An 11167-nucleotide genomic window follows, 5' to 3' on the forward strand; every position below is an offset into this window, starting at 1 on the left:
ATCTGTCTTTATTAGTTATTTTAACTCGTTAACATTCATCAGCTAACTTGAATTGATTACATACATTAAGATTTTGACAACAACAATCACAGATTGGAATTTCATCACAGGGTTAACAAATAGAGTAATGCAAACTCCCAAAAAACTACTGTTTCATTTAATCAAAGAGGGGAAAACCAGTTTTGTGTGCAACTACAAAATCAATTTAACGAAAATTAATGTTCCAACAACGTCCTCCATGCAAAGAGTTCAAAAACCACAAAAATTGCAACGGGGTAAATATTACAATTTGACCATACGGTCATCAAAAAACATCCAAGGCAACATTTCAACAACATAATTCATTCAGGCTGAGAATGCTTGGCTAATTTGTTCGAGGAAACTTCAACAGGTTAAATCTCAAAGTTTTTTCGCTCATTATCCAACTCATCAGAAGATACGCGCTTAGTTGGTGTCAATGGAATCCTGAGAAGAGGGTCATGATCCCCGGTAACAGACACATATTGCTGCATGAAATATTAATTGATCAGTAAGCTAAATTCTGTTGACATCATCCAAAAATACACCAGCAAAAACACACAACGATAACCCCAACTTACAAATTCAAACTCTGTAGGCTCACTTGAGCCAAGCATTGACCGATCATGATCAGTTGTAATAGACAGAGATTGTTGCATCAAATATTGATTGATGAGTCAGCTAAATTTTATTGCCATCATTGCAACATACACCAAGAAAAACAGAGAAAGACAATGTTAGCTCACAGATTCAAGCACTGTAGGATCGGTCAACTCAAGTATTGAATTCTCGATCTTGCAACATGGATAGATGATATATGAATCGACAGTTAAAAAACAAATGGAATATATGCATACACTCACAATAACTAAAATAGATTTGACAAAACACAACCTCACTATCGGGAATCATATCTAGCACAACATTGATCAACTCTGATTCATCTGAATATTTAAGAACAACAGAATTCCTGAACCTTGGTTGCACCTTCACTTTGAATGCAAGAAAACAACCCAATAGCCTATCTAGTGCTTGAGGAGAGGCATTTAAATCAACATCCCCATCCTTGCGCAGAAAAAGAAGAATGAAAATCGATAGCAAGGTAACAAATGTTCAGTGTAAATTAAAAAACATTGCATGACAATACAATAACATCTATTTTGAGCCTGTTGACTTCATCCGCTGACTGACCAATTAACTGTGCACATTCACGATCCCAGATCAAAAATTTGGTTTGTTCACCCTTGTGATTAACCATCACCTCAACCCGATACCTGCCAATATAGATACCAACATAAGAAAAAGTAGTTGATGATTCTCATACTAATTAAACAGTGAATCAATCACCTCAGTACAGGTTGATCATTCTCTTTGACACACGGACATGTCAACGGCACAGTTAGCATGTCATCTTTTTTATAACATTGACCACAAGCCGGATAGCACCATGAATAGTTGTCCATCACTATGGTTGTAATCTTGGCGACAGTAACACAAACAAACTCCTGTTTGAAGAAACTGACATTAGATTTTCTACAAAGAAAACCTACAAATGAATAAGAACATCACCTCTGAACAGGCATTAATCTGAGAGATATTTTTTACTTTAGTCTTTGACAGAAACACATCTTTTGATGATAATTGAGATGAGCCTGAAACCTGTGAACTCCCTTGTCCAATAGGCGTCAAAATTGATCTAACCTCGATCCCTAAATCTAAAAGACTATAACAATACAACAAATGCAAAAGCCCAACAAACATTACTTATATATTTAACAATTTGAAATTACAATCACATAAGCACCACATTGCTAAAATACCTCTCTCTAAATTCTTGAATTTCCAGCACCAGGTCATTGATCATGAGTTTAGATGCCTTGAAAGAATTACTGACCGATGTTGGATATGATCCTACAGATTAGACCCAAAAAAATATAATCTAGCAAGCATGGAAATTGAGAAATCTAACATTACACTGACCCTGTGCTTCCTTAATCCTAGCAGGAGTCAAGAGAATAACGATCGGCCTTTCATTTTCAATATCATTCAAATAAGACAAAAATTATAAGCAGTAATTTTTCCAGTGTACAGGATAGCACCTGTCCACTATCAGAAGGAAACAAAAATTAATGTATCAGTATATCAGCAGCTAATCATCATCAGTTACAAACAACAATCACACACACTCAAATTAAATTGTAAAAGATAACCTCAAATCCTTTAAATTCAAAACAACCCTCGTATTTTTGGATGACACATATCGGAATACCACTTCATCAACCACGCCAATAACATCTAAAACAACCACAAGGTAAACGTATCTTACTTGAAAAGCCATAAGCAAGTCAATCAAAATCAATCCACAAATTGCAAACAACAATCTTACCAACCAAGAGGCCAATTTTAAAATGACTAGCAATGACACTGGAAAAAGCAACAAATCTGAATTTCCTAAAAGGTAATTGTTCCATATCACATTGCCTAACAACAGTAACTCCAGTAAAACATAATTTATATTCATGATCACAAACTCTGAATTTCCCATCATTCTTGATAACTTTAAAATTATGCATCACATAAGTCAAATTTTCTTTCAAATCAGCCTTGCGAGACTTCAGCTGATCCTGCTTGCAAACAACATGCATTTCATCTCCCTACAATATAGAAAGCATATAAATACTTCATTGAATGACCAATAATATAATAACATAATTTATAATTCCAAAAAACCGCCAAAAACATACATCAGAATCAACAACCACCATTTCAGCTTGTTCAGTCTTTCCAGGAATCCCAATGAACCAAAGATCAGTGATCCTTACAGAAAGCTTAAGAGCTTCCCTTGATCCAACTATCAATTTTATTTTATCAGCAACACGTGCCATAACTTTATAATCGGAAACCCTAAACAACAACTCCAAGAAAAATAGAACATCAGTTAAAAACCAAGCATATAGTCAAACGGGCAAAAAAATAAACTACCACCTTAACCACTGCAAACCAAAGCTAACAGCCTATCACCAACAAAACAAAGAAGAAAATTCATAAAACACACATAAGACCACAATAAACTCCATATAAATCAGTAAAAATAAACATGTGGACAAAACATCTGCACATGTGACTAAACAGAATTAACATATAAAAATCCATTAACACCAAAATTAACAAACCATACAAAAACAACCATCCTCAACTTAAACCTCAACTTCTCTCAGCCAAACCCAAACTTGGGTACAAAAGTATAATTTCCATTTGCCACACTCAAAACTAACAGCCAAACAAAGCCAAACTGTAAAACAAACTACTCAACCAAAGAATCCACAACATGAATATCACCTTAGCTTCTCCCGATCAAACTCTGCAAAACAAAATTGTCAATAAAAAAAACTGCAAAATCACAGTCATGCACAATAGAAAAATTAGATAAAGACATTCAACAAAAAAAACATTACCTTTTGTTCTCACAACCAACCGAACACCAGAGCTAAACCAAACTGGGAAACAAAAAGGAAAATCACAGCCATGCACAACATAAAAGTTAGAAAACAAACAACCAAACAAACAAACAGTTTTCCTTGGAAACTTGAAAATTAAACAAACTGTAAAACAAACCTCTCAAGCAAAGAATGCACAACATGAACATTACCTTAGCTTCTCCCAATCAACCTCAGCAAAACTAAATTGCAAAACAAACTTCTCAACCAAAGGAAAAATGTAAAATCACAGTCATGCACAATAGAAAAATTAGACAAACACATTCAACAAAAAAAAACATTACCTTTTCTTCTCACAACCAACCGAACAACAGAGTTAAACCAAACTGGGAAAGAAATGAAAATGACACAACAACAACCAACGGCATTGCACAAAACCCCCAAACCACGTGCCCAATCAAAGAGTGGAAGCTAGCTTAGCCATTAAACACATGGCACAAAAATTCCTTGCTGATCAAAAAGTTAACACGTAAACCACTTGCTGATAAAAAAATCAACACGTAAAGGGTCACACTAGTAATTTTCCTCTGCTTCTCTTTTATAATATAGGAGCCATGCACAACATAAAAGTTAGAAAAAAAACGACCAATCAAACAAACAGTTTTGCTCTCAAACTAAAAACTGAAACAAACGAAAATAACACAACAACGGCCAACACCATTCTGCAAAACACCCAAACCACCTGTCCAATCAAACAATGCAAGCTAGCTTATCCATCAGACACATGGCACAATAGTTCATTTTTGAGGAAAAAAACAAACACGTAAACCACAGACGTGTTGCACCCGAAGAAGAAAACAAAAGGACAACAAAATCAAAACAAACCCAGCAAAAGCCAAACGAAAGCTAAAACACACATGCACAACATAAACATTACCTTTTCTTCTCACAGTCAAACTCAGCAACGGAGGAAAAGCAAACCCCAAAAGAAACTTGTCAACCAAAGAAAAACTATAAAATCACAGCCATGCACAATATAAAAGTTAGTAAACAAAGCACCAAAGAAAAAAAAACAGCGAAAAAGACTAACACACATACAAACTGAAACCAAACCGAACACAAAGACATTAAACAAAAAACCAAAACAACCCCAACAACAGAACAAAACCAAACTGGAAAACAAAAACAAAAATCACAGACATGGAGATAAAAGTTCGAGCCTCACACCTTCAAATCCAGTTTTGCTTTCAAACTTGAAAAAGAAACAAACAAAAATGTCACAACAAAAAAACAGAACAACCCCAACAACAGAACAAAACCAAACTGGAAAACTAAAACGAAAATCGCAGCCATGCACATAAAAGTTAGTAAAGAAACAACCAAGGCCGAGCCTCACACCTTCAAATCCAGTTTAGCTTTCAAACTTGAAAAAGAAACAAACCAAAATGACACAACAACAACCAACGGGATTGAACAAAACCCCCAAACCACGTGCCCAATCAAAGAGTGGAAGCTACCTTAGCCATCAGACACATGGCACAAAAATTCCTTGCTGATCAAAACAATTAACACGTAAACCACTTGCTTAACACGTAAACCACTTGCAAATAAAAAAATCAACACGTAAACCATCCACGTGTAGAAGCTGAGGACAAACCAAAAACACATCAAAATGATAATAAACCCAGCAAAAGGGACAAGTGGCAATTTTCTAAGAATGGTCACACCAATAATTTTCCTCGGGTTCTCTTTTATAATATTGTAGATTAGATACTCTTCATATTTGCCTTTTGATATTACAATTAGAACATTTAATGATTTAGCTTTTCACATTTTTTGAGAAACCATTTACTAAACGTGATTGAATTATCAGTTCGATTGTTCTTGATACAAATTATACCTGCCACATTCACAATAGCATTAATAATAACATTGACTCCACAACCATCCTACTACCCAAATGTCTATCCACATTCATAAATGTTATCTATATAATACATATGTTATATTTTCATATTTGCTTAAGCCCTAAATTTGTCTAAATCAAGTGGCATATAATTATAATAACACAAATCACGTTAGAAAAAGATTGAATAGAAATGAAATTCATTTTTTTATAACACATACTAAATTATGAATACATTTATAGATTAAATTAATCTTTTTCATAACATAGAAACGAAATTATCATGTTCCGCCGCAAAATAAAGAAACTAAGGTGAACATTTACCTTAAAAAATAAGTATAAGTTCAATGTACCAATTAAAAAATAATTCAGATATCTAACTAAAAATTGTTAAAGAGTATAGGGTCAATAGAATAATTTAAACATTTTTTTTATAAAAGTAGTTATCATTTTTTATAGGTAAAATTGTATTTTTGGTCCCTCACTAATTTAATTCACAAATTTAGTCCCCCTATTTTATAAAATTGTGCAATGTTAATTCATTAGGTCACAATTGGACATTGACGGTTAACAAGTGACATTAACTGTCGCATGTCACGTTCTTATTGGATGATGACACCCACATGTCATGTTCTGATTGGTCAATAGAAACAACAATTCATTTTATCTTTCATGGAGTTGACATCCAATCAGAACACGACATGTGATAGCCATCATCTAATAGTCAACATTACTTGTTAACGGTCAACGTCATCCTGAAGGATTAACATTGTACGATTTTACAAAATAAGGAAACCAAATTTGTAAATTAAATTATTAGGGGACCAAATCCGAAACTGAAGAAAAATTGGGAGAGCAAATTTATAATTTTGTCTTTTTTATATAAAAATTTACAAATACAATTTCTCCATTTTCATTTTATCCACGGTCAAAGTTACGCGGCGACGTGTAGGGAATCCAAAGGCGCAGAGTGGAAGGCAGAGACCAAAAACCACTGACGGAATTGTAGACGAAACAGAACACAGAAAGAGCGAGCAACGGCCATTCGATTTCGATGTGGCGCAGTCGTGAGTAACGTGCAATACCACGGGTAACGCGGTTTTCTGGCTCACCTTTCCGCATTTTCCTTCTTCCCTCTCGCACCCATAAGTACCCCTCCCTAAATCAACGCTTTCCTCACAAAAAACAAAAACTCACTTCTCATCATTCATTCATCTTCGTTCTAAGAGCCATGTCTAGCACCGTTGGCCAGACCATCAAGTGCAAAGGTCTCCCATCTCTTATTCACTCTCATTAACATCATCATTTTTTTTCTATTTTTCTTCTGTGCGGTAATGTATTAATATTATGACATATGTTATCTAATGTCCGTACAAATGAAAAGTTTGTTTTAATTGAAATACTGCATCTCGATTCATATACATGAAAAGAAAAAAATAATCTCTAGGTTAGAATTAAATAAATCTAACTTTCCCTATTTAATATTATTATTTTTAAAATATTATTTTAAAAAAATTTAAATTCTACTTTTAATAATTTTTTTATTTATGATACTGAGTTCCAATAAAGATTATTTTAAAAATAATCTTATTTTTTCCTTGAAATTAAAAAGATTAAATAATATTAAAATTAATTATTTTTATTTATATATAAGTGAAAAAATAAAAATATAATTTCCTATGATTTTAAAATATATTTTCTTATGATTTCTAATAAAAAATTCTTCTTTTAATTCTTTAATCTTTAACTAGTGTTCTAACGATGAGACGCTAATATTATTACTCATTGCATTGGTTGGTGTGGGTGTGTAATGGGTTATAGCTGCGATTGCATGGGAGGCTGGGAAGCCGCTGGTGATTGAAGAAGTGGAGGTTGCGCCACCGCAAGCCGGTGAAGTCCGTTTGAAGATCCTCTACACCTCTCTTTGCCACACTGATGTTTACTTCTGGGATGCGAAGGTTATAACACTATCTTTATTAGATTAGATTAGTGCATACATGTGTTACATTATCTTAGTTAAATTAAAATCAATATGTAATTGATGTGATATGATTTTGTTGAAATAGTGATTAGCAGATATATATGTAATGTCTATGTCAAAGGTTGGTTTTTGTTGTTTTCTCTTTAGGATGTGACTCCTCTAAAGTGAAAAGGAGTTAACTAAGTAATCTCAGTACTTGATAAGAAAATTAATTGTTCATCTTTCAATACATTCAAGATTTATCATATATGTACATGTAATATTGATCATTAATTTTCTTAACCATTGAGATTGCTTATTTTACACTCTAAAGTAGAGCGATCACTTTAGAGGAGACGGATTTTTCTCTGGAATGTAAATTTGTTTGGAATGATTGGAAAACTGGGTATTGTTTCCTCTTCTATTCTGCTGATTCCATCTAATATTTATTATGCATCACCAAGTCATCAGTGTCTAATTTGATTTTCTATCTTTTCAACCATTTCAGGGCCAGACTCCATTGTTTCCTCGCATTTTTGGCCATGAAGCTTCGGGGTATCTTAGCCTTATTTTCCTCATTTAACGTGTTTCAAACTTTTCTTTCCTGTTTTGTTACACTGAATGTGTGACATCAAAGACCAAGAGAAAATTAAGGGTTCGTCGACAATGAGCAATTACTTACTGGTTTTTCATGGTTTTATTCAGGATTGTGGAGAGCGTAGGCGAGGGTGTGACTCATCTGAAACCAGGTGACCATGCCCTCCCTGTGTTCACAGGAGAGTGTGGAGATTGCGCCCATTGCAAGTCAGAGGAGAGCAACATGTGTGAGCTACTCAGGATCAACACCGATAGGGGTGTCATGATCCATGATGGCCAATCAAGGTTCTCTAAGAATGGACAACCCATACACCATTTCTTGGGAACCTCTACATTCAGTGAATACACTGTTGTCCATGCTGGATGTGTTGCAAAGATCAACCCTGCTGCTCCACTTGACAAAGTTTGTGTTCTCAGTTGTGGAATTTGCACAGGTATGGAAGATTTACAACCTTGACAATTGTGATAGTTGTATATTGTTTGCATGTAGCAAACTAGCTAGCTGATTATATTTTCTGATGTATTATATTTTATTCCATCTTGTAGGTTTTGGTGCTACTGTAAATGTAGCAAAACCAAAACCTGGTTCCTCTGTTGCCATATTTGGACTTGGAGCTGTTGGCCTTGCGGTATGTTATTGGTTGCTCGTTTTTAGTGATTTGTTTAGCAACTGATAAATGCTAATATAGAGGAAAGCTAAGTCCCACTCTTATTTTTCATTCAATATTTTAGGCTGCTGAAGGTGCAAGAGTTTCAGGTGCTTCAAGAATCATTGGAGTTGATTTAGTTTCTGCCCGATTTGAAGAAGGTATAATGCATTCTTCTTCGATCAGTTGTTTAAAGATTCAATGCAGCCTAATTAAATTGCATTTGGTTTGTTGATGGTGGCTTATGATTTTATTTTTGTTGGCAGCTAAGAAGTTTGGGGTTAATGAGTTTGTGAACCCAAAGGATCATGATAAACCTGTGCAACAGGTTAGTTCATCAATAATTTGCTGGAGTTCAATATCTTTCCACAAGTAGTTATACTGTTATAGTTTCACCATGTTCTTTTGATGCTATTGTTTTTAAACTTTTCAGTTGAGTTTCAATTCTAATGCTATTATAAATGGTATCTTAGTGTCTTTGTTTGAACAAAAGAGATTGAGGTGTGAATGTTGTCGAACAGGTAATTGCTGAAATGACCAATGGAGGTGTGGATCGGGCTGTTGAATGTACTGGCAGCATCCAAGCCATGGTCTCAGCATTCGAATGCGTCCACGATGTAAGTGAATCATAACTGATAATCTCTTATTGTTAAAATTCAGTAAAATGTAAACTAAGCTACTTGCTAAGGCTGAACCTTCATTTTTTTCTTCTCAGGGTTGGGGTCTTGCTGTACTTGTTGGTGTGCCTAGTAAAGATGATGCATTCAAAACTGCTCCTATTAATTTCCTGAACGAGAGGACTCTTAAGGGCACCTTTTATGGCAACTACAAACCACGCACCGATCTTCCATCTGTTGTCGAGAAGTACATGAGTGGGGTAAGCTTGCTTACACAGTGAATTGTGTGGTCTTTTGAGAGAACCTATATTGCCAACTCATGTTGCTAACACATGATCTTTATGGATATTGCAGGAGCTAGAAGTGGACAAATTCATCACTCACACAGTTCCATTCTCAGAGATCAACAAAGCTTTTGATTTAATGCTGAAGGGACAGTCCATTAGGTGTATCATCCGCATGCAAGAGTGAGATGGATATGAAAAGTCCATGACTGTGTTCTGGGACAGACTACTCTTATGTGATTTATGAATAAAAAGAGAGAAGAGAGAATAAAAAATTTATTGGTAAAATCCCCAATTAGGCTATTAGGATTATGATTGTATTGTTGCACATTGAGTGTTGGGAATGACAGGGCATTTAGCCCTTTGTTACTTGATTGCGGCTTGTTTCTTGTCAATTTGTCATTTGATAGTTTCCATGATTTTACTTTTACATGATAAGAATGATAGTGAACAGCTTGCCAATATCTTTGACAAATAACAAATCTACTAAGTTTGTGTTTTAAATTGTAAAATGGAGAAGCCCCTCCTATGTCCTAAGTACGAGAAATCAATTGTTCTCTTCTATCATTTGAATACGTACTAAAAAAACACAATAGCACAACAATAAGACACTGGTTTGAGATTAATCACACCCTAACACAACCATAAATGCATGCTTTCCAAAACAGTGATTGTGAAATAAAAGGGCAATTTATGCTCAACTATACATTGTGAAACATAAGAAATCACAAGGATACAAAGTCAATATTCCCAAGAAATTAATAAGCATGGCATTGATAGAAAATTGAAAAACCACTAAACGCTTAGCCTAAAACAAAAGGTCCAAAATAAGAGTAAATTTAAACCTAAAAAAGAGTTATACCCTCCTCCTTATTTTTTATTTTTCTCAAACAAAGTAATGTATAATTAGACACCTAAATTTATTCCTTCGATATTTTAAAATCAACACTTTTTTTTCCAGTTTAGAATAACTTAAATTCCTATACCACGTTTGACATTCGAGTTGAGTTGATAATAAAACTACTATTAACCAGGCAAAAGTTTAATGCTCTTATTTTTTTAGAGTCAACTATTTTCATATATGTAAGGTTAATATGTATCAAATCTTCTTCACAATCTCATTTATGTAATGTTTTATAAGTCTCGTTTTAAAGACGGAAGTCGATCTCCAATCTAATATACATACATATATATATATATATATATATATATATATATATATATATATATATATAAAAGGTTTTGTTCAGGTTACGTATCAATCCTCTATTCATGTCTTCCAAATAAATTTTTATTTATTTTTAATTAATAAAAATATATTTATCATTTATGGCAATTACGACAATTATTTAATTACTATAATCAATCATGACTAAAATATTCTAATTAGTTAATAAATTAATTAATACTCAGGAAAAAGAAAAAAAATATTAATACATGAATTTGTTTGATGAATTTTACTAATTAATATTAAAAAAATTTGATTGATATCAATTTATTAGATCAGATTAATGAAACAATTAATTTTATCTGATTATTACATTTAATTGAGATAATCAATAATCTTCAAGATTTTATTATCAAATCATTCTCTTCTTAAAATATTTAATTTAAATAAATCTTGAACCATTAAGATAATTGATCAATAACTAATATAAATTCTGATAAAATATTTAAATTAAGATAATTAACAATATTAAT

At 33.4% G+C, this 11167-nt stretch overlaps 2 protein-coding genes across 2 annotated transcripts; one reads left to right on the forward strand and one right to left on the reverse strand.

Moving 5' to 3' along the window:
- Positions 1-1483: 1483 nt before the first annotated feature.
- Positions 1484-6483, reverse strand: LOC114384021. Its single transcript, XM_028343701.1, has 11 exons — positions 6347-6483; positions 4393-4466; positions 3474-3515; positions 3358-3379; positions 2763-2922; positions 2405-2672; positions 2229-2313; positions 1999-2045; positions 1839-1929; positions 1678-1741; positions 1484-1564 (listed from the first exon to the last, which is right to left on the reverse strand). The coding sequence occupies exons 1-11, from the start codon at positions 6481-6483 to the stop codon at positions 1484-1486; spliced, it is 1071 nt and encodes a 356-aa protein (XP_028199502.1).
- On the forward strand, positions 6310-9941 carry LOC114383368 (alcohol dehydrogenase 1-like). The gene is made up of 10 exons (XM_028343031.1): positions 6310-6629; positions 7183-7319; positions 7830-7876; positions 8027-8352; positions 8465-8547; positions 8651-8726; positions 8832-8893; positions 9087-9182; positions 9281-9442; positions 9537-9941. The coding sequence occupies exons 1-10, from the start codon at positions 6593-6595 to the stop codon at positions 9651-9653; spliced, it is 1143 nt and encodes a 380-aa protein (XP_028198832.1). The 5' UTR covers positions 6310-6592; the 3' UTR covers positions 9654-9941.
- Positions 9942-11167: the final 1226 nt, after the last annotated feature.

The sequence above is a fragment of the Glycine soja genome, chromosome 14 (assembly GCF_004193775.1).
Source record: "Glycine soja cultivar W05 chromosome 14, ASM419377v2, whole genome shotgun sequence".
Lineage (NCBI taxonomy): Eukaryota > Viridiplantae > Streptophyta > Magnoliopsida > Fabales > Fabaceae > Glycine > Glycine soja.

Excerpts from the sequence above, each read along its gene's own strand:
- LOC114384021 (XM_028343701.1), bottom strand. The coding sequence starts at position 6,483 with ATGCGGAAAGGTGAGCCAGAAAACCGCGTTACCCGTGGTATTGCACGT. Across the intron at positions 4,467-6,346 it reads AATTCCGTCAGTGGTTTTTG|TTTTTCTTTGGTTGACAAGT; the intron begins GTCTCTGCCTTC and ends GTGATTTTATAG. Across the intron at positions 2,046-2,228 it reads TTGAATTTAAAGGATTTGAG|GCCGATCGTTATTCTCTTGA; the intron begins GTTATCTTTTAC and ends TGAAAATGAAAG.
- LOC114383368 (XM_028343031.1), top strand. The coding sequence starts at position 6,593 with ATGTCTAGCACCGTTGGCCAGACCATCAAGTGCAAAG. Across the intron at positions 6,630-7,182 it reads CCAGACCATCAAGTGCAAAG|CTGCGATTGCATGGGAGGCT; the intron begins GTCTCCCATCTC and ends AATGGGTTATAG. Across the intron at positions 7,320-7,829 it reads TTTACTTCTGGGATGCGAAG|GGCCAGACTCCATTGTTTCC; the intron begins GTTATAACACTA and ends CAACCATTTCAG.